Source organism: Chlamydotis macqueenii, chromosome 17 (assembly GCF_036417535.1).
Source record: "Chlamydotis macqueenii isolate bChlMac1 chromosome 17, bChlMac1.mat, whole genome shotgun sequence".
Taxonomy (NCBI): Eukaryota; Metazoa; Chordata; class Aves; order Otidiformes; family Otididae; genus Chlamydotis; species Chlamydotis macqueenii.
Window position 1 is genome coordinate 8,415,298 of NC_141572.1, and position 23,890 is coordinate 8,439,187.

The window sequence follows — 23,890 nt, forward strand, 5'->3', positions numbered from 1 at the left end:
TAGTCTACTTGGCATGCTAAATAACATTATCAACATGTTAGTTAATACGTGGTAGAAGACAATAGTGTTTTCTAGCACTTTCCAGCAACTTTCTAGGCAGCTCTCAGCAAGTAACTATCCAGAGCGTAACAAGTAACTATATACAAAAGTCTTGCAAAGTGGAGTCTTTTGAATCCACAAGACTTCCTGCAGTCGGGAAGCTCAAAACCTGCTTTGAAGTAGAAGAGCTGACCTGGTGGTACAAGGGTTCCCACGATGTGTTACATTAGTTAAAATTAATTTGAACACCAAGAGGTGGCAACCTCTATTGCAAAGAACCACCATCTCTTCCAAAAGATGCCCAGAAGCATTCTATTACGGAGCTGCAAAAAGGGCTGTTACTGGATCAAGAGCTGCTGCTGCTGCTGAACCTGGGTTACTTTCAGAGGATGAAGTATATGACAAGGAGTCAATGTCTAACATTTTATCAAAAAAATGCATCATCTCAAAGAGATTTTCAATGACAAACTCACTCTTGGGCTTGATAATGCTTCAGCCATGCATTTTAACGGCATCTCTTGAAGGCTGCCTTACCTTACTCCGGTTGAGGTTGGCTTGGATTCCATTGTCACTGATCTTCACTGTGATCTGTCGCTCAGATAAATCAGGTCTGAGGAACGGAGGCTTCACACTCACACTCACAGCTTGCTTTTTCTTTGGCTCAACTATGTACCTGATTGATTGTTCAACAGTCATCATTAAAATAAACAGTAACCTAAGAACAAGGCACAGAGACAAGAAAATCTTCCTGCTTCCAGAGTATGATTTAAGAATGTGTCAGAATCTAGGTAAGCAAACTTCATTTATTTCAATGGATGCAATAATTAAAAAAGCAATAAAAAAGATCAGTGGTTTTTTTAGTGAGTAAAAGGAGAGGATGCATTACAAAACCCAAGTAATTTCTGAAGCACTGATGGACAAGAGCACAGTTCACATGAAGAGAGAAAGAGAAGCTTACCACCAATGGAAGTGATTTACTAGATCTTACCTAGTTAACACGAAACAGCTTCCCTGCGGTAGAAGACGGTGACTGGGGGAATAAGACCCAGCACATGGGGAGTTAACATGGAGAAGATGATGTGCTGTCAGTTCTAGCTTACCACACGGTGACTTGTTTCTGTAGCGTGTTTAGAGTGTTCAAATAAATGAAGGTAAAAGAAACAGACAGGTCTACAGGAAGCAACAAATCCAAAGGGAAATGGCTGACTTTAGAGATCTGATTTTTTTCCAGTGGACTAGAACTGTGTAAGTGCAACTGCATAGTGGCTGTACAATGCCTAAATATCAATACGCACATGAGCGTTCTCTGTTTTATCTAGTGAATAGTACATTCTAGTAGTGACTTTCAATATAAAGGACAGTTTGAACAGGTCTTCACAAAACACAGACATTCTGCTTACTAAAAGTTTGAGAATAGTCATGAGGATAGTACTCACACCCCTTTCTTAACAGGAGTGTCTCCCAGCTTCTGATATCTGGCTGTCTTAAATTATCTTGACCTGATTTTCAACTTTTGGTAAGCTGGAGAAGCAGCTATTCCAGTGTCTTCACTTCAACACACATAACAGACTTTCAGAGTTTCTTTGTTCCATAGCAAAGGGGTAAAAAAAAAGGGCAGATAATAGTGCCAGGGTCTGGAATTGCTCAATACCCTGAAGAGGCTCAAATAAGTCCTCTTGTAGTACCATTATTAACATGTTTGTAGGCTGGACAGCTCAGCATCTAGGATATTTATACTCCACCTGATCTATCACATTAAAATCCTGATTTCAAAATGTGAAACAATAAATCAATTTTCCCCAAAATAGAAAGCCATAAATAAAATCCCAAGTTCCATGATGTAGACCTCACTGAAAATCTGTTTTATGATAATGAAGGTGCCAGTGAGATTGAAAACCACAGCAGCCTTAAATTAGATTTAAGTCTTAAGGAGGAAGGCTGATTTTAGATTCCTTCCTTTTCTCCAGCAGACTAGAATACCTGGACATTGACTGTACAGTGCAAAAACTCGTGTTGGGAGTATGATAACATACTGAAGCTTACCTTGTTACTGAAATCCACTGGATGAACAAGTTGGTGAAGGTAAAGGTACCAGCTCTTGATATAATTTGACATGCTCATTCAAGATAAACATTTCTGGGATGAGGGTTACGAATTAGATGAAGAAAGCAACTGCTTGGACAGGTTATAGCCATGCAACAGTGAAGCAGCTATCACAGAGCTCTGCATTCAGGAGTGTTTTGCTTTACTTCTCTGTTACTTCATCAATGGTTTTGTGAGCCAAACAAACCAAGCACATTTTCTTCCTCTGTCCCAACAACTACTCTACCTCCCGCATTCCCAGCTGAGAGCATTTCTCTTACCTGGGAGCCAACGGGCTGCAGAGCACGTGTTCCACATTTCCACAACATCCTCGGGTAAAAGGATTCACTCCCCCACGGAATTTACCTGTCACCTGGAAACATATTCAGGACAATGCTCAAACCTCTGGTTATATAAAAGTCAAGAGTAAGTATGCCTTGCTCTGACCCTACTGTCCTTCCCAAACAGATCCTTTTTCTCTGAATGCTGCACTTCCTCTCTCCTGCCCTAACACACCACCTCCATCAGCTACTTCTAGCTAGGAGGCACACCACCTAAAGATCCCTTCCCAAGAGGGCAGTGAGCTCCATGTGGCTGTGTTTCAAAGTGGCCAGGTTCACCTCTCCACTCTGCTCATATCTACCAAAAAGCATTACATTCATGCCTACCGTCAGCCAGACATTATGCTTTGCTCCCTTTCATTCCCCTGTCACTTCCACTCCTCTGCCTTGGCAAGTCCTCTCCAAACAAACAGGAATGTCAACTCAACATTGATAATGTTGGACGAGAGCAATGTTTCCTCTCTATCAGCTTCCCATCTCCAGCGGCAACCAGCATGAACCACTGCCTTGTGCAGGAGGGTGCCAGGAACTCCCTGGTGATTATGATGTTTGCTTGGAAATGAGCTAGTTTAATAAAAGCCAAGCCTCATTAGACTGGCGGGATCCGTTCAAAGCTTCATAAGCATTAGAAAGGGTTTGTACTCTACAGGCAGATACTTGAAAGTATCATATGGGGATAAATACCAATAAAGCCAGAGAGATTAATAGTGGTTGCCATTAAGAGCATTACTGTTGCTGTTTGCAAGTAACGCATTTTAAACAACCCGCAGCTCTGATCTAGCAACAAGTTGACAAAGTACCAGAAATACTTCAATTACTTGCACAGAAAATAACAACGATTAAATGATTTTGCAATATATTATGCTGGTCTCTTTGCTATAACATAAAACTCTTTTAAAGGCCAAGAAAGAAATGTTGGAAGTTCTGAGTGTTGGAAGAGTAACCCGATGACTAAAGCACGAACCTGGGACACTGGGCACATCTGCGTTCAATCCTGGCCTTAAGCTGACTTGGGCCAGATGCTGGCAAAGCACTTCATATCTCTGTGCCTATTTTCTCAAACACAATATGAAAGTAAAATTTATCTAACTCCCAGATTACATTAGTAATTATATCAATTTGGTTTCTAAAGTAGTTGGAAATCCACTGATAGAAAGCAGTGGCAGAAGGAAGGATATTTATTTACTCTATTCAGAAACTAAAAATATCAGGATATGAGCAGATGTTGGGTTATGGGTTATTCTGATTCCATAAAAGACTTTCAGATGCATTCAGAAAGCTCACAATCATCTAAAATCAGCCACTCTGCACTCACAGTTTGCCTACTATGAATGCTCAAAACCTATGAACTCTGGAATGAACGAATACCAAAATTTACAGTAGAACACCAAAAGTGTCTGTATCACTGGCCTATAAAAAGTACTGGGAAAAGAGGACAAATGTAGCTGAGCATATTGTAACTGGAAAGCTGACAGCAGAGAGCTAACAGTGCAAGAAAAGAGAATCAATAGTGAGACTGCAGGAGAAAAGTGAATGTTTTACAACAGTGGCAAAGGCAGGAGCAGATCTCATATCCATCACTCCTGGCCTGGTGCTCTAATTACTTAGATATGCTTCCTTTGAAAGGGACCTGAAGGCTGGGAACATCCATCCTCCAGTTACAGACAGGCAGTACATATAACTAAATAGAAATTAAGACCACATTATATTTAATTTTCAAAAAATGGCATGTGAAGATGAATTAATCTCAAGTGGTTTGGTAGCTCAGGAAACCAAACCAAGCTAGGATGCATTTTCCAATAGTTATTTCAGTCAAATTAAATGTAAAATTCTCAACCTTCCAAAATGTTAGTGTAGCCACAAACATAAGAAGTTTGATTTTACTTTTTTTTTTTAATTTGAATTTTTCCTTCCTCCTCAGCCTAAAATTTTCATGGACAGTTCTCATCACTGCACAAAGATAAGCCTAAGGCAGACCATGAAAGATGGAAATGCCCTGGATTTCATGCTACCATTGTTAGCACTATCAAACCTAACACTGGGTCAAAATAACATTAAAATTTAAGAGCAGCTGATTCCAAGCAGGACAGAGAAAAGCATTTAAAGATCTACAACTACAGTAAGCCTGCTTTGTTCAAAGGCCATGTTAGACAACAATTTGGGATGACTTCAGATTCTTTGCTTACGTAAACCTCCCACACTACTCTGGATAAAAGTCTGTATTGTCTCTTGTGGGATAGGAGACAATCTCATCCCAGTTAACAAAGGCCTGGCCTCAGACAGATGTCTTGAACTCTTACAGTCGGCACAGCAGCCACACAAGCTATGTAAGGATGAAGCCATCAATATACATTTGAGTACTGCAGGGGAACTAAAGTTTTACAAGCTTTTTGGCACAAGATGTCATGTTAGCACTTGGTTTGAAGAAGCAAAACAAGTCAGGTCCAACATACGCATGTGTGCACACGCATGAGAACGAGAGCAAGACAAAGAGCTAGCTCAGACCTTATTATGTGCAGTGTGGGTTAGCTAGTGGAGTTCAAAATATCAGGAGACAGGGCAAAAGCATTTAATATTTTCCTTTATTTCTCTCATTCAATCTCATGGTTTGTTCAGTCTGACTCATAAGGTTTGAGCTTCTAGGGCTGACGGTACTCACCATGTAGTAGATTTTAAATGGTAAATCAGCCTGGGTTGATCCTTAGTGGTTAGAAGGGGGAAATCTTTGCTTGCATTCAAGAAAAAAATCTGAAAATGAAACACTAGGCAATCTTCCCTGATCTTCACAAAAGCTCCAGTAAGAGTGTTACTGCTAAGATTTGGATCATTTTTTCCTTTATCCAAGCTGACTTGCTGACTTTCCTTTCCAACTGAACATCTTAGCCACAAACACAGAGAAAGGATAGCTTCTTACCTGTTCATTCGTTGTGCGCCCTCGGGCCACCAGAACAATATGGAAGCCAGTGAGGCCAATGACTGGAATAAAGAATAACCCAGCCACGCACATGACAGCCATTCTGTATCCAGGAGTTAAAGAAACTGTGATGAGTGAAGGGAAAAAGAGGCTATGAAGGAGAGGGAGAGGAAAAGGAGTGAAAAAAAACATCTTGGAAATAGGGAGGGTGTTCTTCACCTTTAATTAGCTCTAACTAAATTTTATCTCAAAGTTAAGTCCATCTGCTCATAGCCTGGGTCCTTATCTTTGAGATGGTTAAAAAATAATGTGAACTCATTGATTTTGGCTCTAACCATTTTGTAAAGACCGTTCTGCACTAATCTACCATAGGGGTAGCACCCCTCGGAGCCAGTGGTTCGTGCATTACACTAGCATGCAGGGGGACTGCTTCCAGGGCAAACTCTGCTTTAAAATACAGGAACGGAGTTTTAAGTACAGTAAATAGTACCCAGCAGTTTAAAGTCACACACAATTGAAAGTAAAATTCAGGGAGGCAGCATACCCTTCTGCTGGGCTGTCATTGCAAAGACTGAGACATAGAACAGGTCAGCTATAGTTTTGGGGGTAATCAATGGTTACACGGGTAAGATGGGTACAGACGAAAACCTGCACTAAGCATTTACAGGGGAAGAGCAATGAGGGATCAGGAGAGGAGCAGATCTCCACCAGTTCCAGGAAATCTTCAGATTCATTCTTTCACATTTTCCTCAAGGCCACTTTGAGTCTTGAAGGACCAAAAAGAAGGATACGTAATGGTAGTATGAGCTGCTCCCAGCTTTTCCATGTGGTTTAGTACGAAGATGAGCCCAAAGGTGAATACTCCAACCATGTGCGTACTTAAGGACAGCAAGAAGAGAAAAAAATAGCGGTAGTTCCTCCGTCCTATGCAATTGTTGACCCATGGACAGTGATGGTCAAAATCCTTGTAAAGAAAGGGAGAGACAGGGAACAATATCCAAATGGGAAATCATATTAAGAGATAAATCTGAACCATGTTCATGTAAAATTACATCAGGCTAGTTCTGCAGCTTTACAACATGCTAGACTCTCTTCATAAGGCTCTTCTTAGGATCAAGTGGTTCCTGTATCTATGGATGGAAAGGTACTTGAGTGCTTATAGGACTCAAAGGGAGGATATTAAAAAATAAAAGGCAGGCTATTTATCTGCTAGCAGCAGAAGCACTGTTTTTTTATCATCTTTAGCGTGAGGAGTCAGTTACAATTAAGTTGTTATAACCTAGAAGGTTTTGAAGATGCAATACTGCTGCAGAATTCTCTACTCCACATTTCTGTATTTATACATAGCTGAATGAATCCACCGTAAACGACGGACATCACAAAAGACACTTTTTACCAAGCAGGATCCCAAAGAAAACCAACAGCTGGACAAGACACAGGCAAAGTTCTGCACAAGTTCATGAATAGTTACGGATCCAAATCTAACTATTTGTGTCAATCAAAAGTTCAAAGTCCCTCATACAGTCAGATCCCTTTTAACAGGAAATCTAATAATGAGGGCAAGGCACAGACACCTTTCAAGTGCCTTTACACAGTTTTATAAGTAAGTAAATCCACTGTCTTCAATGGGATTATTCTTGACATGAAGACAAGATCAAGTGCAAGAAATAAACCTGTCTCATTTCTGTGTTCTTCAGAACAGATATTACACACTCATTATTTCAACAAATGAATTGTTTATTCTTTGTTTTGTGGTAATGCTATTTTTAAACATTCCTCAACGCTGACAAAGGGGTTTTTGTATTTTTAAGTTCTGCACAATGTACTTACACAAAACTTACAAAGCTTTCTCAAAGCACATTAGAAAATGACAGGAGAAATTTAATAAAGATAATTTCAGGCTATATCTGAAATGCTGACATAGCATATGTCTGCTATGCAAATCTGGTTGTATGCAGCCTAAAACATCTATGGATTATGAAACTTCATAGTACCCACTGCGAACACTTCAGTACAGAGAACAAAAATCTGGTTACTTTTGTCACAGATTCATTTTTGGGTCCTTTGGTTCACAGCAAGCTGGTAGGTTTTAACTGATTTTATTTCTGCAAGTAGTGTTGGCTTTTGTTGTTTGTTCTTTTTTATCAAATTAGCTCAAAAGTTTTCTATTTTGGAGAAGAATTTTTATTGCACATTCGAGACCGAAAGTTAAAAGATGTGAATTACAACCCTGAATGGGTTCCACATGGAAAAGCCAGTACTGTCGCTCCTGTCACTGTCTCCAAGCTCTCCTAGAATAGACAGGTGAGTGGGAAATAAGCATCACAAGAATCAATAAAGCATGCTGTTTACGATCATGATTTATTGATTCCAAAGTCATTAATGCTTTTTGCCTATATTCCTCCACAGCAGCCATAATTTAATTATAGAAGGAGAGCTTCTTACTTGCCCACCAGAATAATAAGGAACATTCAACTGATCTGACCATCAACAAAACTTCTGGAGACCTAGGCAGAGTCACCTTGTGTTCTGGTATTTTATTTAGGTTACTTTTGGATTTTCTCCCATTTTCATTTCTGCTGCAGAACTGACTCCCATGGAGGCCTTAAGTCAGCATGAAATTGTAAGTGTTCATACCAGTGAGTTTTGAGCAATCTTTTTCTGAAAAAAACTTCATTTGTTGAAAATGAATTTTCACGCTGAGCCACTGGGGAGGGCAAAAAAAAATAAATTTCACAGGACAACTAAGAATTTACAATTATCTAAACAATCCTCAGGACTAGAATAAGTGAAAACATTTATGTTTTAAAACTAGGAATATGCGACTCAGGTTTTCTACAAAAAATCCAGCTCTATTCAACAATTCACAGCAGTCTAAAGAAATTGTGTGACACAACTTATGAAGAGATCTAGCTACTCTCCTCTACCCAGGGACCTTGGCAGCTCCTTGCTCTCCATCTTCTCAAATCCCGCATCCTTCCAAGGCCTTCCACAACAGGACAGTCTTGCCCTATTTATTGATGGCTACTAGGCACAGCACTGTTTCCAGATAATTATAACTTAGATATATATTGCCCTGAAGGAGAAAATGACTGACATAAGATAAATCTGGGCAGCCTTTCTCTCACATGTAACTGTGCTGCTTTCCTTGGGACTATTCCCTCGCTTATGGCAAAGAGGATTAGTACAAAGATAGTGTACACAGCATTCCAGCTGACTCTGGCATTTTTTCCCTTTCTGATTAGTAATTCCTTTCATTTTAATGGCATAGCTGAACATATTTTAGACTTATTAAAGATTTCATCTTTCTGCTGGAAAAAAGTAGACCTTGCAGCGGAAATGATCCTTAAGAAGTGGAATTTTTAGCTCAGCAATAAAAATATCTCCCCTTGCAATATACTGCTGTGGATTACAGTACTTTGTACTTACAAGTTTGGGAGATGTTTTATGTATATAGAACCGCTCACTGAATTCAGAGTTTGGTTTTCCCAAAGCTCACAGACCATTCTAGCTTCTCTGCCTGTCCACTAATGTAGATACCAGTTTGTGCCAAATTAAATTATGAGCCCTAAGCTCACACATGACAAGCTACAATGGTTCACCCCGAATTTCCTGCTCTCCTGAACTCTGCCTCTGCATCAACTCTTCCATTCTCTCCTTTTTACATTCATGATCCTTCAGCTACTTCAAGGAAGACATAGCCAGCATTACAACTTTTTATTCTAAGTATCACTGGCAACAAAACTGACATAAAACATTATTGCATATGTAACATATATCATAACTGAGGGCTATGTTTCAAATGGTACCAATTAGTAGGAGTTCATCAACAAGGCTACAGCTGGGATCTTCCAAGAACTGAAATACTGGGAGAAGAACCCAGCTGCATGTTTTCAGTAGTATGTGTAACCCCATCACTGAGGCAAGGCCAACAGATCATTTAATCAACAGAGCTCTTACCTCAACACAGTTGTCACAGACACTGCAGTGAGAGCAGCGCGGAGGACGGTAGAAGTGGCAGGTGGCACACCATTTCATCCGTACTTGGATTCCTTTAATCTCCACATTCTTGTAGAGTGGAGCTCGGAAGTCGTCATCTTTATCTTCATCTTCATCTGCTGCTCAATGCAAAACTGAAAGTTAGTGGAAATAACAGGGTAAAGATAAAAGAGGTAATCCAGTCAGTGCCTTGGATACAGGGGCACTGCACATGCTCTTGGGCTTCCCAGAGAAATAACAGGGTGGTGGAAGTGACGGAGTGTCAGAACAGGTTGTCCGGGCTGCAGAACACTTCAGTGACCAGGGCTCATTTTAGCACCTCCCATAGGAGTGCTGTGCAGCCTTACTCACCAGTCCCTGGCCAAAGTGAGGTGTGAGTCTTATCGTAGCCAGCATTTACAATTTGAACAAATAAGATAAGCTGCAGACTGGAGTCAAAGGGGATGGAAATCACCCAAGCCCTTGTTGTGAGAAGTTCTGCTGCATGCATTTGGAATTAATTCAATGCTAGCCTACCAGTGAAAAAAAGTTACATTTACAACTATTAGAAGAAGGTTGTACTAGCTCAAACCCTAAAAATCAACCCAGATGACCCTAAGAGTCATGAGTAATGATGATCCGTTCAGCACTGTAGTGTCAGCCCACAATCATCCCAAAGACCTGTTGCTCCAGGGAATCTGACGCCACAGTGAGATCTACCACTCTGAAGCAATTTGTGCACCCATGAAAAGTCTTTGCATCAGTGGTTACTTCTTTATAGCACATCCCATGCTCACCTCTTCACAGCATACCCAGAATACTCTTTCTTTAGTAACGGTACTTAACCGGGAAGATCTCACCTCTCTCAAAGGCAGCATGGTCTACTGATCTGAGCACAGGACTGGGAGTTAGCAAGTCCTGCATTCTAATTTTCCCACTCTGTGCCCTTGAGCTAGTCATTTAGCCTCTCTTTGCCATTAGTAACATGACCATGACAATATCACAGTCATCTTATTAGTGACAATGCGGAGGGTAGACGGTTTATCGCCTCAGCTAAGCGCTGCCCGGTTTAAGAAAAGAGGCCATTTAAAAATAAATGCACAAAGTAAAAGTCAGTCTATAATAAAAAATATGTATTGGGAAGAAAAGGAAAAAAATGAGAATGACGTTCATGAAAGTTCATCTTCTATTCTAAACTCGTGTGATCTTTATTTGTTTCCTTTGACAGAGAAAATCTAAGAAATTCACATCTATTTAACACCTGGTTAAACATTATAGAGCAACTGGCATTGCCTGACTGGCTCCAAATTAGGTGGAATTTGATAATATTGTCCCAATGGGGCATCAATCACTGTCATTTAGTTCTATATTAAATCTTCTCTAGATGTGTTATCACGATCCAATTTCCATTGACTCAGAGGGAGTCTCTCCCTTCACTTAGATGAGCTTGGGAGCTGGCTCAGCTACAGTATTTACTTTGTGAGGGTATTCTCTGGATTAACATTTATGCGTGGAAGCAGAGAGCTGTACTGGCACCATTCTTGATAATTTTCCTTCATAACTCATCAGTGGGACTCTTAGTGAGAGCTAGATTCTAAATCCCTTAGGCATTTCTATAAATACAATCCGTAGGTTCTTCAGTACTAATACAAGCTAGCCTATGCTGTATAATACACGCAGGTATATGAAAACAAGACGCTGTAAGAATAAAACTATTGTAAAAAAAAAAAAACAAACAAAAAACCAACCTGACTATGCAGACAAAACGTAAATCAGATTTCTCAGGGTAGCCCCAATTTCAGTGACTTAATACTTCCTTTCCTTCTCCTTTATTTTGGTATATTACTGGCAACTCACTCACACAGAGCCAATCCTGATTCATACCAGAAACAGAAAGCCAACAAATTAAAAAATTATTCAAAAATGAGTAACGGATCTGGGAGTTTGATTCAGGCCCTCTTCAACAATACAAGAGCGAGCTGGGTTTACTTTCCCCCATAGCCCAAGTTCTACCTGCCAGAGAACCTGCAAGCTCATACAGCAGAGTTACAAATGTGTTTTTTTCCAGCTGTCAGTGATCTACGCAGAAGAATACATTAGCAGGGGAATGTATCTCACTACACAGATTCTCATACTCCGATCCACTGATGCAGGGCAGCCAAGCCTCATGTTTTTATAACATACCTTATAATTTCTGGTGGCTTCCTTAAAGAAATCATTGATCTCAGATTATTTGTTGGTTTGATTTTGAAGTAAATTTGTAACTATCAGAAATGTGCTAAGAAGCTGGAAAACCAAGACGACTAAACCTGATTTCAATAACAGAAAGCAAATAGATCTATTGTACTTTCATTTTAAATCACTCCTACAAATTTTTAACTCCTTGTGCTGGTGGCATGGGGTGGCGATAGCTTTTTTCACAAGCACACTTGTGATCTGAAATAACATCTGCTCCTCTTTTCTCCCAGCACTGGTATTTATAGTCTCTTCCATCTTTTCTTTTCCTTACCAGTTTGCTTCCTTCACACATCTAAAGTCTTACTCCACCACTTTCTCTTGTGTTAAGGGAGATGGGAAGGGAGGGAAGGTGATGAGAAACTTTCAAAGTTCTTATTTGATCTCCTTGTGTGTTTCTCCTTTAAATGCAAAGTCCAAAACAAAGAACTTGTTTGCAGAGGGAAGTCAGAGAAGTCCAAAGGAAGGTATGAATTCACAATACACTCAGTACTGCTCACTCATAGTGCATGGCGGGCGCCCGGCTGCAGGCTCTGGTCTGAGGGAACTACGTTGCACAAAGATATTAGATTCCCAGACTGATATTTTCAAAACTGAACAACCTCCTCATACCGAAGGCAAAAAGCATGGAAGCTGTCGATAACCTCATACCCAAAGAATGTTTAACCACTGCTACCTCTGTGGAGATGGAAGAACTCGTTAAAAGCCCTAAGTGCTTAAGCTCTTTTGAGAATCTCACGAGCACCTATTTGTACCTTTAAACACCTAAACGCTGCATCATTTAATCTTGCACAAATGACTGAATCTTGCCTTTGCCTTAGTTTGCCTTTACGCATAATTATTTTCTTAACTGGAGTGCTGCAACACTTAATCAGGGGTTCAAAAGCTTCAGCTGAAATGAACAGCAGACAGATGCTCATCATTACACCCTGCTACCTGGAGAAACCTGGCACTTGCTATTCAGGGAAGCCAGCAGGACAAGCACCTTGTTCTTGTGAGGCAGCAATTCAAAACAGGTACTGAATTCACTGAATAGGGGTGAGAAAGCACAGCTTGCAGAGAGCACAGATCCATTGGTTTAGCAAGACTGCCCAGAGCAGTCTCCGCTGCAAATGGCATGTGAATAATTATTGCAAGATAGATAAAATTAGGTGATAAGTCTCTCATTAGGGTGTGTTAAAACAGATAGCTCCGCTGTGGTTCCAATTATAAAAACTGAGCGATCTTTATCCTATTCAATCAGCCCTGAATCAGGACTAATTTAAGCAGACATATCTTTCTAAATGTATACATTTTTAGACACTCTTAAGACAAGCCTTAATCATTATCTTGTTCAGCGTTCAATATTTTTGCATTTGTTTTCAGGCTTTCTGGAAGGTCTGCTTTGATGAAGCTGTTTGAGAAAGTTTAGCCTCTCCCCTCCACCATGCTCTGCTACCTATTGTGAAGACAGTGACTTAAATCCAATGTGCCAGCCTGACAGAGGGGATGGCAATCGCAATCACATCAGTCAGGAGAGCTACTCAAGGAGAACCGTTCTACGCAACCCTGTGCCCTTGACTGCCAGTCTGAGCAAATGCAAGGACAACTGACACCTAGCTCAGAAGAGAGATGGAGGGTATCCAGCATTGCACTACCATCCCACCTCTACTGACAGCTGAGCATTATAAATAAATAAAGCCTACAAGAAAGAATACCAGGAAAAAAGGGCGTATTTGGACACCTGACACTTCCTTTTGCTTGGGTTTTCAAATCCCACCCCCAACAGTCCCATTCTCTGTTACCTCGTGGGAAAACTCCAGGGTCCATGAAAGTTGCCATGCTGAAGTTTGCCAGTACAAACAAGAACACGAGCCCATTGTACACTGGGATGGCTGGGGAGATGGCTTTGGTCAACCAGGGGCACCTGTGGAGAAGAAAAGTTATAGGTAAGGGCCTTTTGGCGGTAATATGTAATTTCTTCCCATTCACCATAATCAAATAGAGGAGTAGTCTCATCCCCGCCCCACTAGCCATGAAGCAAGGCTGAATTTGCAATTTAACAACAGAAATGTCCATAGAGCCAGTTTCAGTGATCTAAAGCACACTGCTTTGTTCCAGAGCACAGAAAGCACCAATTGTTCACAGGGCTCACAGGGCTGTGCAACCCTATTGCCTTATTTGCGACTCGGCGTTTTGCTTCTCTGTGTAAAAGCTTCATCTCATTGTTGCATTTCTGTGTACCTTCTACGTAGCCTTGTTGCAGTTGGTGTTACTTTCAGTTTTCACTGGTGTAAAGCAGAACAGGATTCTTAAACCACTGATCTCCACAGCAGGTACAAAGAGAAGCACACTCACTTCTCACTACACTTCCCTGAGTGGTTTTCAGTTTCAAATAACACTCAGAACCAACACGACCAAACCTCTCCTTGGGGGAAAGTTTAGTTAAACCGACCATGGGCCCTTCAGGTGTCAGAGGATGTAAGAATCCAATATCGGAAAGAAAGTGGATGGCATCTGCCACGTGAACACTTTTCAGAAACACCAGAAAGGCTTGCTGCCCACTCAGCGAACGGAACTGAGAGGAACTGAAGATAAAGAGTAAAGGAAAAAAAGCAGGAGGATGGAGAAATGCCTGTTAGTTATAGGAAAATTATTCTAGCTGCACAGAAGAACACTCCCATCAGCAGAGAAGGGCAGGACCAAGGCAGAAAAAAGCCCGTCTGACAGGGAACGTTACCTAGTAAAAAGCAGTGTTATTCACTTTTTTTATTATAAGCTTCTCTAAAGCTTATCTCTAAACTCCAGACTAAATCTACTTCTCTCTTCTGCATAAAGAAGTTCGGTGTTATAGGGTTGCTGAGGGGAAAAATCTGATCAATTTTATGAATCTTGCAAATAAAAATAAGGAAAAACATGGGACAAAGAATCTCTTTGAAAAAAGTAAGACCCCTGACTGAGTGGCTCCTTAGATTTCCACCTGCCTTGACAGTCAGCGGCTGCTCCGAGGCTGCAGAGCATTCAGCAGCAATACCTTGCCGCCATGAGCATTAATCCTACATCGGCCCACAAATTCAGGACTGTATTTTGCCTGAATTACGTCTACGGTTGAATCTGGTTGTCTGCCAGGCTGAAGCCTGCGGAAAGAAAGAAAAAACAACAACAACCAACCAGACTTCTCCCAAATCTAATTTGCACTGCTTTTGCTACCGATACGCTGCTTTGAACAGCTGAGAATGGCGTTGCTGACCTTGAAGGGACACTGTTAAACGGGCTCTAGTGGCCAGCATTAGAAGGGCACCATGTTTTCTCCTCCCGTTTCTTTGTGAGCAGGCAGGAAGAGATTGTTTTGCGCTCCCCTCCTCTTCACAGCCAGGCTTTTAACATTGCACTGCTGCAAACTGCTTTTAAAAGAACTTTTCCTTGTGTGTGCTTCCATAAGCCTGGCCTGGAGCAAATGAAAATGGACAAATCCTACCCAGAGTGAATGAACTGTAAAGCCAAGAACAAGATACGTCTGTGGCCAGGGCAGGCTGACTAGGGGAGAAGGAAAAAACTTATCTTCTCACCTGAGTAAGGATGCTTTGCTATAGCCCACAGAGGGGAAGTAGAAGCATGAGGTTTCTCATGCAGGTAAAGGCCCAGCAAATTAACACCAATTAAAAGAACAGGAAAGGGCTGAGAGTTCAGTGGAGGAGAGCTGAATTTCTTTATGTTTCTCTTGCATTTGGGATCTCATCCAGATGGTTATGCAGCTTGGGTAAAGGAGCAGGTCTTGTAGAAGAGAAAGCTGATGGAGATGAACTACCTCAGGCCAACCCAACTGAAGACAGCCTGACTCCATGAGGTAACCTAAGACCGTTACGTTTCCCAGGAAGTGGAATTCCAACATGCAGCAAGGTCATACTGACTTGCTGCCATGCTCAGCTTTCCTCAAAGCAGCTGCCACTGACTGAAAACCAAGGCAAAGCAGAAGTTTCTCACTTGCCATGAAATGTGCTGCACTGACCTTGCCAAACAAGCTGCAGGCCTGTCACTAACAACAGTTTCTGCCAGATCCTTCGGAGGAAAGCAAAGGATATCCTGAAATAAGCAGTTACAGAATGAATTCTACCCAGGGTAGGGTTCTTGCCTCTAAATTATAGTAAAATTAAATTCAGTAACGGCATGACTGCCTTAATTTCTTCCCATGAAGAAACTGCCCACACAGAGAAAGATTATGAACTTACCCATTGCATGTCAAGCATGGAGGAGATATTTCCTTGGCAGTAAAGTCAAGTAAGTTGGCAAATCAAGGGACAGGAAACCCTTTCTTACAGATAACTAGTTACTCAGAACAAGATTATAATGAGAGAGGCTGTCTCAAATGATTAATGTAAGTATTTGTTAGCGTTCTCATTTGTGATTTACTTTGTCATGTTCCCAACAAATAGATCAAAATACCAGGAAAAACTTTAGCCATAAGGTAAACTGAACAGCTCATTTAATGGGTAAATAGTGTATCTGAAAATACTTCACGGAAGCTGAAATAAAGGATAGAGTGAGTCATTGTACATACTAGCCAGAAGATCTGTTCACAATCCTTCCATTTTTACTTCCCAGAATCTTTACGCAGCATCACAGATTACATAAAGTTAGATGGGACGAGAGTGGCCTCATTTGTAAACTAGACTGACTGACAAAAACAGATGTGGAGATCAAGTCCTGTCTCATAACTGTAAAAAGGTCTAAAAAATAAAATAAAATTGCTATTAGAATTCCCAAAAAGTGATGCATCCTCTCTGTCCCACTTGTCTAATGCACACATAATTTTAGGCAAAGTAACAGAAATTCTAATCCAATCCAGGTTGCTTTATCCAGGTTTTACTCCATCATGCAAAAGTCTGGCTCCTGACCCTTGCGCTCCCTGCCTGGGAAGGAAGCTGCAGAAATGTCTGAGCAGGACCTGTAGTGAATTTCTTTTTACATTGTGCATATCCTCTCTCCAGGAGACTGGCTTCCAGCAGCAATAATGCTGCTCCGTGGGACAAATCTAGATGAGCTTTTCAGTTGCTTTTCCTAATAGAAGCTGTTATGAATCTAGATAAACAACACATGGATTCAAAGCTTTCTTTGGCTGGTGAATGCAAAATTTCACAAGGCTACAGTCTTGTGTCTTCAGCTCATCCCACAGTGGAATTATACAGCATGAAGGGCACCACAAATTTTATAGAGCCATAAAAATTAAGTAGAGTCAAGAGCAGTGTATAGGCCCCTAATGGAGCACCACCACCAGATTCTTCTGAGATAAAAACTAAATCCCAAGATTTCTGATATGCACTGACATTGAAGAACAAAATCACCAAGTCCTAACCCAGAGCTTTGCTATCACAACCTAATTATTGTCAAAGAAAGCTGCACCCTTTGTGTTTGCTGGAGCACCTGCAGAATCACGGTCATTGCAGAGGTTAAAGGCAATATCCTTGGACTACTGAGAAGTTAAGTGACGGAACACAGCTAGAGAGCACCAGATGTGCTATGACTTGCTTTTTGCATAAGCAGCTAGACACGCCTCACCTGGCACATCTACAGCTCAGAAGACTCCCTGTTCCCCATGGCCATTATTCCTCTCTGCACTATTGTTTAAGTTTAAGGAAGATATGAAAACAAATGCACAATGGATGCTCTGTTCCAGGTTAGTTTGGATCCCTCACTTGAACCAGGATACCTGAAGGATATTGCCACGGCTGCGGGTACCTGCCATGCTATATCAAGAACTGCTCAGGAGAGAAACTTCCAATGGTTTTGTTTACTGTAGAAATTAAGAGCCAGCACACACCACCGTGACATACTAGAGATAATTATGCATCTGAAATTCTGAACGAAGCACACAATTACACAGGCAGCATTTTCCTCATAATTATACTTCTCTGGCATAGAGTGATTCTGCTTATAACTCTGAGGAGAGTAATTCAGGGTGACAGATTTAATCTCATTTATCCTATTTGCTCTTGAAACCCTATCCCAATAAAATGGAAAGTTAAAAAGATTAACAAATAGGATCACACAACTTGCTAGGTGTCAGATAGACTTATGCATCATCAGCTGCCTTCCTCTGCTAAATTAAACAACAAATAATCCTTTCTGCTTCTTTCCTTGGTGCTTCACAGCAAGACATGTTTGTGTCTTATAATTACAGTTCCCCTATAATTAAGTAATTGAATAAGACTTTTTTTTTGAATCTTACCCTGAATTAAGATTTTGTATTTTTCATTAAAACCTTACACATACTTAGAGAGGCAGTAGGCCACAGAGGATGCAGCCTGGGATTTCAAGAACCAGGTTTTAATCTTGGCTCTGACATTGGCTTGCAGAGTGACTGAAAGCCATCTGCTTCCCCTCTCCACCCCGGTCAGGCCTTTTGCAAATGAGACACGAACTACTGACAGACCATCTTCCCCACTGACGGGGAAGATGAAGGACAGGACAGAGAAAGGGCTGGAGCACCTCTCTTATGAGGACAGGCTGAGAGAGTTGGGGCTGTTCAGCCTGCAGAAGAGGAGGCTCCGGGGAGACCTGATAGCGGCCTTCCAGTACCTCAAGGGGGCCTACAAGAAAGATGGGGAGAGGCTGTTTAGTAGGGCCTGTTGCAATAGGACGAGAGGTAATGGTTTTAAAATAGAGGGGGGTAGATTTAGATTAGAAATTAGGAAAAAAATTTTTACGAGTTATAGAACACTGGAACAGGTTGCCCAGAAAGGTGGTGGAGGCCCCATCCCTGGAAACGTTCAAGGCCAGGCTGGATGAGGCTCTGAGCAACCTGACCTAGTCAGGGATGTCCCTGCTCCTTGCAGGGGGGTTGGACTAGATGACCTTTGAAGGTCCCTTCCAACCCTAACCATTCTATGATTCTATTCTATGATGGGATCACCTTCGATTCTGCAACTCTAAAAGCATCTCTGCTAGGGCCAGGCTGGTGGCCCTGGTGTTCACTTCCCTGAAGCCCAGCTCTGGGCACCCACCACTCTCTCCTGAACTGGGCAGGGGTGAGTCGCATCGCTCCTGCTGATGGGCTGTTGTGTGAGGACGTGTCTGTGATTTACCTAGTAAACAATGCCAGTGGCTCATTTTACACTCTGCTTGGAGCACAACAAGCACATGTGTGCACAGGCTGCTTTGGAGTGCTGGGTGCCTGGAGGCCAGAGATGAGGAGAACATAGAGTAGGAGGCTACAATCCTCCTCTTTCTAACAGAAAGACAGTCAAATCTGCTTGTGTAGTGCACAGAGATGATGTGGGAACCTCAAGAGTACAGACAGGCACCCAAATTTGGATACTTACCCCCACCTAATAAGAAGATTCTGAGGATTGTCCATTTGTCTGCTCAGCTGCGCCTAATATTCGATCTGCGATTACCACAAATCCCTACCCTCAGTCTCAAACAGATGGCCAACATGCAACAAAACAATTTATTTCTGCACAAATCACAAGACATGTGTTTATAACGTGGAAAAGAAAGCATCTCATAACTTGAATTTGGAATTAGATGTAAACATTGTACCTTAAAGCCCATTCCACCAGTGTGTACGTAGGACAGAGAAGATGCAAGACAGCACTCTGAAGGCTGTACATCGCCCAGTCTGCACCGCAGAGCATAGAAGGGCAGAGCTCTCTTAGTCTTTAGCAGTGAAAATGTAACACATTTCTCACATATCCCAGTCTGAGTGAGATTCTTCCATTTATATTCTCTTTCCTACCCTGAAATCACAGAAAATTCCTTTCTGGAATAGTAACAGAAGTTAAAAAAAAAAAGCAGCTCATTTTCCACTTTTTGTCACTACCAAAGATAGCCTGGAGATTATTGTACATCTAAAAATATTTTCCAAGGTGCTAAGACATCTGTAGGTTTAACAAGGCGTCACTGGAAACAGTCAGGAGAGCATATATCTGAGTGTCTGGAAGTGAAACAGAAAATAGCAGGAGGTTCAGGATAGCCAGGTCCTTTGCTCAGCTCTGCCACATCACATTTTGATAAATGAACTAATTTCTGCGCCATATCTTACTCACTGGCAAGGCTGCAGATAACAGAGTGTTGCCATAGCACTACACCCTCACTGTGAGTACCGCAGTTGTACCGATAGGAAGTGATATCAAAGTAAAGGGTAACAAATCCGAATGTTACATAAAAATGGAAAAAGGAGAAATAAATAATGAGAAAAGAATAAGTAAATAATAAGAAATAAGAAATAACAGAGAATTTACTACTGAAAACCAGAAACTAAGGAGAGCCGAGTGCCACATGGGACAGCTCATGCTGGTGGTAAGTGGGAGATACCAAAACATCTACCCTGGGTTTCCAAGTGCAGTTATCCATCACAAGAGGCAAAAATTCCCCTCAAACCCCTAAAACTCTCATGAATTCAGGAGCCCCTTCCTAATTGAAATACAGCTGAACACTAGAGACAGAGGTTCAAATCCATCACCTGCTTAACTGTGTTTAATTATTCACAAGAAATGTGCTGGGCTGAAATTCACTCAGGTTTAACAAGAGCTGATGGGGTTTCAGTGAACTTTCCATTACACCCTGGACTCCATCCAAAGGCTAGTGGTTCATTTCTGGCAATGTACAGATCAGAGGAGCTAAATCAATTAAAAAGTCAGCTTGAGATGTAATGGTCCTTGGTGAGAAGTCTTATCTGGCCTATACATCACCCCAAAAGTAGAATACACTCTACCCTTTTCACAAAGCTGCTTGAAAGCTCTGGAGCACGTTCCCTTCCTCCCTTTCTAAACAGTCTCCAAGCATCTGAGAGAAAACTGTTGTCACGTGAACTGATGTGGGAGAAATATAGAGAAGGAGGAAGAATACCAATAACCAATTCCGCGTGAGATAACCACAGGGGTAAACATATCCATCATCACCCTCAAGTTCAGAAGCCATCCAGCCATGCCAGACCTATTGCACAGGCACAGATTGACCCTGCAGCCAGTGGGCAGGACACATCCTTATGAGTTACACACAATGTCACTTTACATCGTGTGCATGGTGAGGAGACAGGACTGGACTGAGCTGAACGCAACGCACAGGCTTTGCAGAAATGCTCTCTGCACACTTAGTAGCTGCGGGGAGCCCAGAAACCTGGTAGAGCACCCATAAAAGTAGCAAAGACACAGGTTACTGCCAGGAACTGCATTCAGTCGCTCAGAGCAGCATGGCTTGGGCAGGCAGGGGCTGGGCTCATTTGCAAACACAGATCAAACCAGCAAAATCCTTCTCTACACGGTGCTTCGAAATTTGCATGGCCCTGCAGTGAATTAAGGACCTACACAGAGCCAACAAGCGCTTACTGACTGATGTATATGAAAGCCCAGGACAGTTTTTATTTTCATAGAATCATAGAATAGTTTGGGTTGGAAGTGACCTTTAAAGGCCATCTAGCCCAGCCCCAAAGGAATGTGCTGTAATAGTGCAGCATCACTTGAAATGCCCAGCTTTTTATTTGCGCCTCAAATTGAAGGCATTCATTGCACATTGATTCTAGAGTACACGCAGGCTGGATTTCAGAGTACACAGTAACATTTTTATATTAGGAGAAAGATAAAGCTCACATCAAAGTGAAACAGTAGATCTTCACGGCACTTCCAGTATCTAATGGGCAGAGTCACCCTGAGCAGCAGTAAACCCTCTGGTGCCTCATGGAAAGGAGTCAATTGCCAGTCCACGGGCAAATCAGAGCAGATTGTGAGCGCAGTTTACTGAAGGAGCATAGAGATCCAGAGACAAACTCCCTCACGGGAAGCTCCTGGGTCTGCTTTCTCAGCCCTGGTCTTTGCAAAGCCTAAAATGCCAAGCAAGCTGGAAGAGGCGAAGATGAGTGTAATCCAGGGCTTCTCAGAAATGCACCGACTTTTTACCAGTACCATGCTGAGTAGCTGGAACTCCACTTTTTCCAGCAGCTAATAAGAAAGCTGAGTGTATTGGTGGTCTTTGGATCACAACAGAAGAGCACAGTAAGGAGTCACTACGAAATAACCACAGCAGGAGAGACACTAGTTGCCCTGTCACACTGGAAGTTTTAAACCCATTTGGTTAGAAAAAGAAGGAACTGCTGCCCAGTAACATTCCTTTGCAGTTCTGTCTGCATATGGCCGGCCACCAGCATCTCTGTACTGCAACAGCTGAATGACTTCCAGCCTGTTCCAAAATTCACATAAGGGAATTATCAAGCCGCAGAAACCTTGCTAAATGGGAAATTGGAGAACTACCTCCAAAAGATGCTGTATGAACCAATAACTCACCACACAGCCAGGTTCTCAGTGCATGTGGCCGCACTGCCCTCAGACTGTGCTCCGGCTGCACCATTGCCAGCAATAACCACAGTCCAGCTGCCCAGCATTGTGTCCAGGGAGGCGGAAAGATACTTCACAGTGTCTGAAAGGGATGCACCTGCTACATGAGCTCAGTGTTTCTAAGCATTTTTGAAGACGCCATGTAGAATGCAAACTTGTGCTTCTAGTTTGTAAATATCAGAATTATTAAATTAATGCCACATCTACTATAGCAGTGCTAAAAAGAGACAGCCCCTCATCTTGAGTCCACCAGAGTCCCATTTCCTTGAGCAATGCAGAACATAGTTTATTTGGGTTTTATACCACTAGTGACCCTCACGCAATCTGTAACCCAAGGTTTTTTTGGATAGACGGAATTGCACTTGCCAGACCCCATGCCTCTCTGATGGAAAAGATGCACAGGATAGCTCCTCCCTGACTGAAAGCTGCTCTGCAATGATTTCCCTATTGTTCTTATCCTTGTCAATACACGCATGAATCCCCAGAAATGCAGAAAGGTGAGGTGAGCCGCTCCTAAAGAGTTGCTTTTTAAAATAAATTCAAATTATCAGCAGCCTAATTCAGACACACTTGAGGTGACCCCAGCTACTGGCACAGAAGGATTTGTACAGCCTTTGCTCACTGTATTCCCCAGGCACATACTGGCAGAACACATCTAGTACACACTCAGCATTTGAATTAATGAGACAGTGGTGTGGTGGAAGCAAGGCAGCTTATTCTAAGCATGCTGTGGTGAGAGGGAGAAACGGGTAGAGAAATATTGTGAGATAAGGAGGATGATGACATCAGAGAAAAGATACAGTCTCTATTACCCTTGTTGAAAAGTTAATTTGATGGTTTAGATATTCCTTTTCCACATAAGCTTCAGTAGAAAGAAATTAAATTTCACAAGATACCATCCCTTTACAGCTACTCAATAAATTACTTAACTAGAAGACACCATCTATTAGATTAAAGTATGTGCCGCTTAAATTAACAATGAGTCAATATGCATAAGAAACATTCAATATGAGCTCTGAACTTTGTGATCCTTTCCTCAGCGGATTAGCAGAGAACTGGGTAACATAATGTGCTTTCCAAGATGCAAGGAAAAAGAAGAAAAGCAGACGATGCCAGCAGAGACAGCCCAGGTGTCTGAGCTCAATCCCGGACAACCTGGGTGTCAGGGTGCCTGTCACAGGTCTGCACCAGAGACCAAGTTGCCTTGTTAAAACTCCGCTGGAAAGAGCTGGAAGGACATGGAGGACCATGCAGGCAAGGTCTGACACTGCCGCCACAATTCAGGTGTTTGGGAAGGGCATGCGCCTCAACGCCCAGCCGGCTGTGACAAACCTGCCAGCGGCTTTTTGCAGTGCTGGGGCAGCTGGAGACTTGTACGAAGGAGGGGAAGGAAAATTCTGTGAGGCTGGTAACAGCAGTTAAATCTCTTCCATGACTTGAGAGAGCTCTTCGGGAAATTTACAACTAATTAAGACCAGAGGTTCTTGCAGACTTGCCTGGATCATGTATTGCCTTTGAAACCTGGAAACAATACCTGTCCGTGGCCTGAACAGCACACTTCAGAACTGCTACGCAAGTTCTTTTATCTATACAAGAGCTTGCTAATGCAGGGAAAGGAAGTCAATCCTAACCTGAACTCTCTTGTCTGACAACTTCTAGACACATATGCAGCACAATTACTGCAGTTATTGAAAGGTTTCCCTGTATGAACCAGAAAGATTACGGACTTCATATTTTATGGAAGAGATGAATGAAAGAAAGAGATAGAGGTACCTCTGTTGCAAATAGATAGATAAGATAGTGTAGGAAGATAAAACATTCTCATATATCAAGTATTGGAGCAAATATATAATAATAAAACAAAAGCCTGTCTTAGAATTCCATCCTTAATTTCCCTCTGGAATATCCTCCCTGAGGGGTTTTATGGAAACCCGAACTGGGAGCATGGCATGTGTGTATCTTATTCTCACTACACTGAAAAAGAACAATCGCAT

The 23,890-nt window shown here is 41.9% G+C and overlaps 1 protein-coding gene across 2 annotated transcripts in view; it reads right to left on the minus strand.

Annotated features, from left to right (window-relative positions):
- The window catches only part of ZDHHC8 (zDHHC palmitoyltransferase 8), a 113,565-nt gene that overhangs the window by 12,469 nt on the left and 77,206 nt on the right, over positions 1–23,890 (minus strand). Inside the window, exons 2-7 of one of the 2 annotated variants that reach the window (XM_086761719.1) lie at positions 13,374–13,495; positions 9,337–9,494; positions 6,168–6,340; positions 5,377–5,479; positions 2,403–2,494; positions 574–712 (exon numbers count right to left, since the gene is read on the minus strand). In XM_086761719.1, coding sequence (XP_086617845.1) covers positions 574–712; positions 2,403–2,494; positions 5,377–5,479; positions 6,168–6,340; positions 9,337–9,494; positions 13,374–13,495 — 787 coding nt within the window. Of the gene's footprint in view, positions 1–573; positions 755–2,402; positions 2,495–5,376; positions 5,480–6,167; positions 6,341–9,336; positions 9,495–13,373; positions 13,496–23,890 lie in introns of both variants that reach the window. The other variant, XM_086761718.1, reaches the window with a different exon arrangement.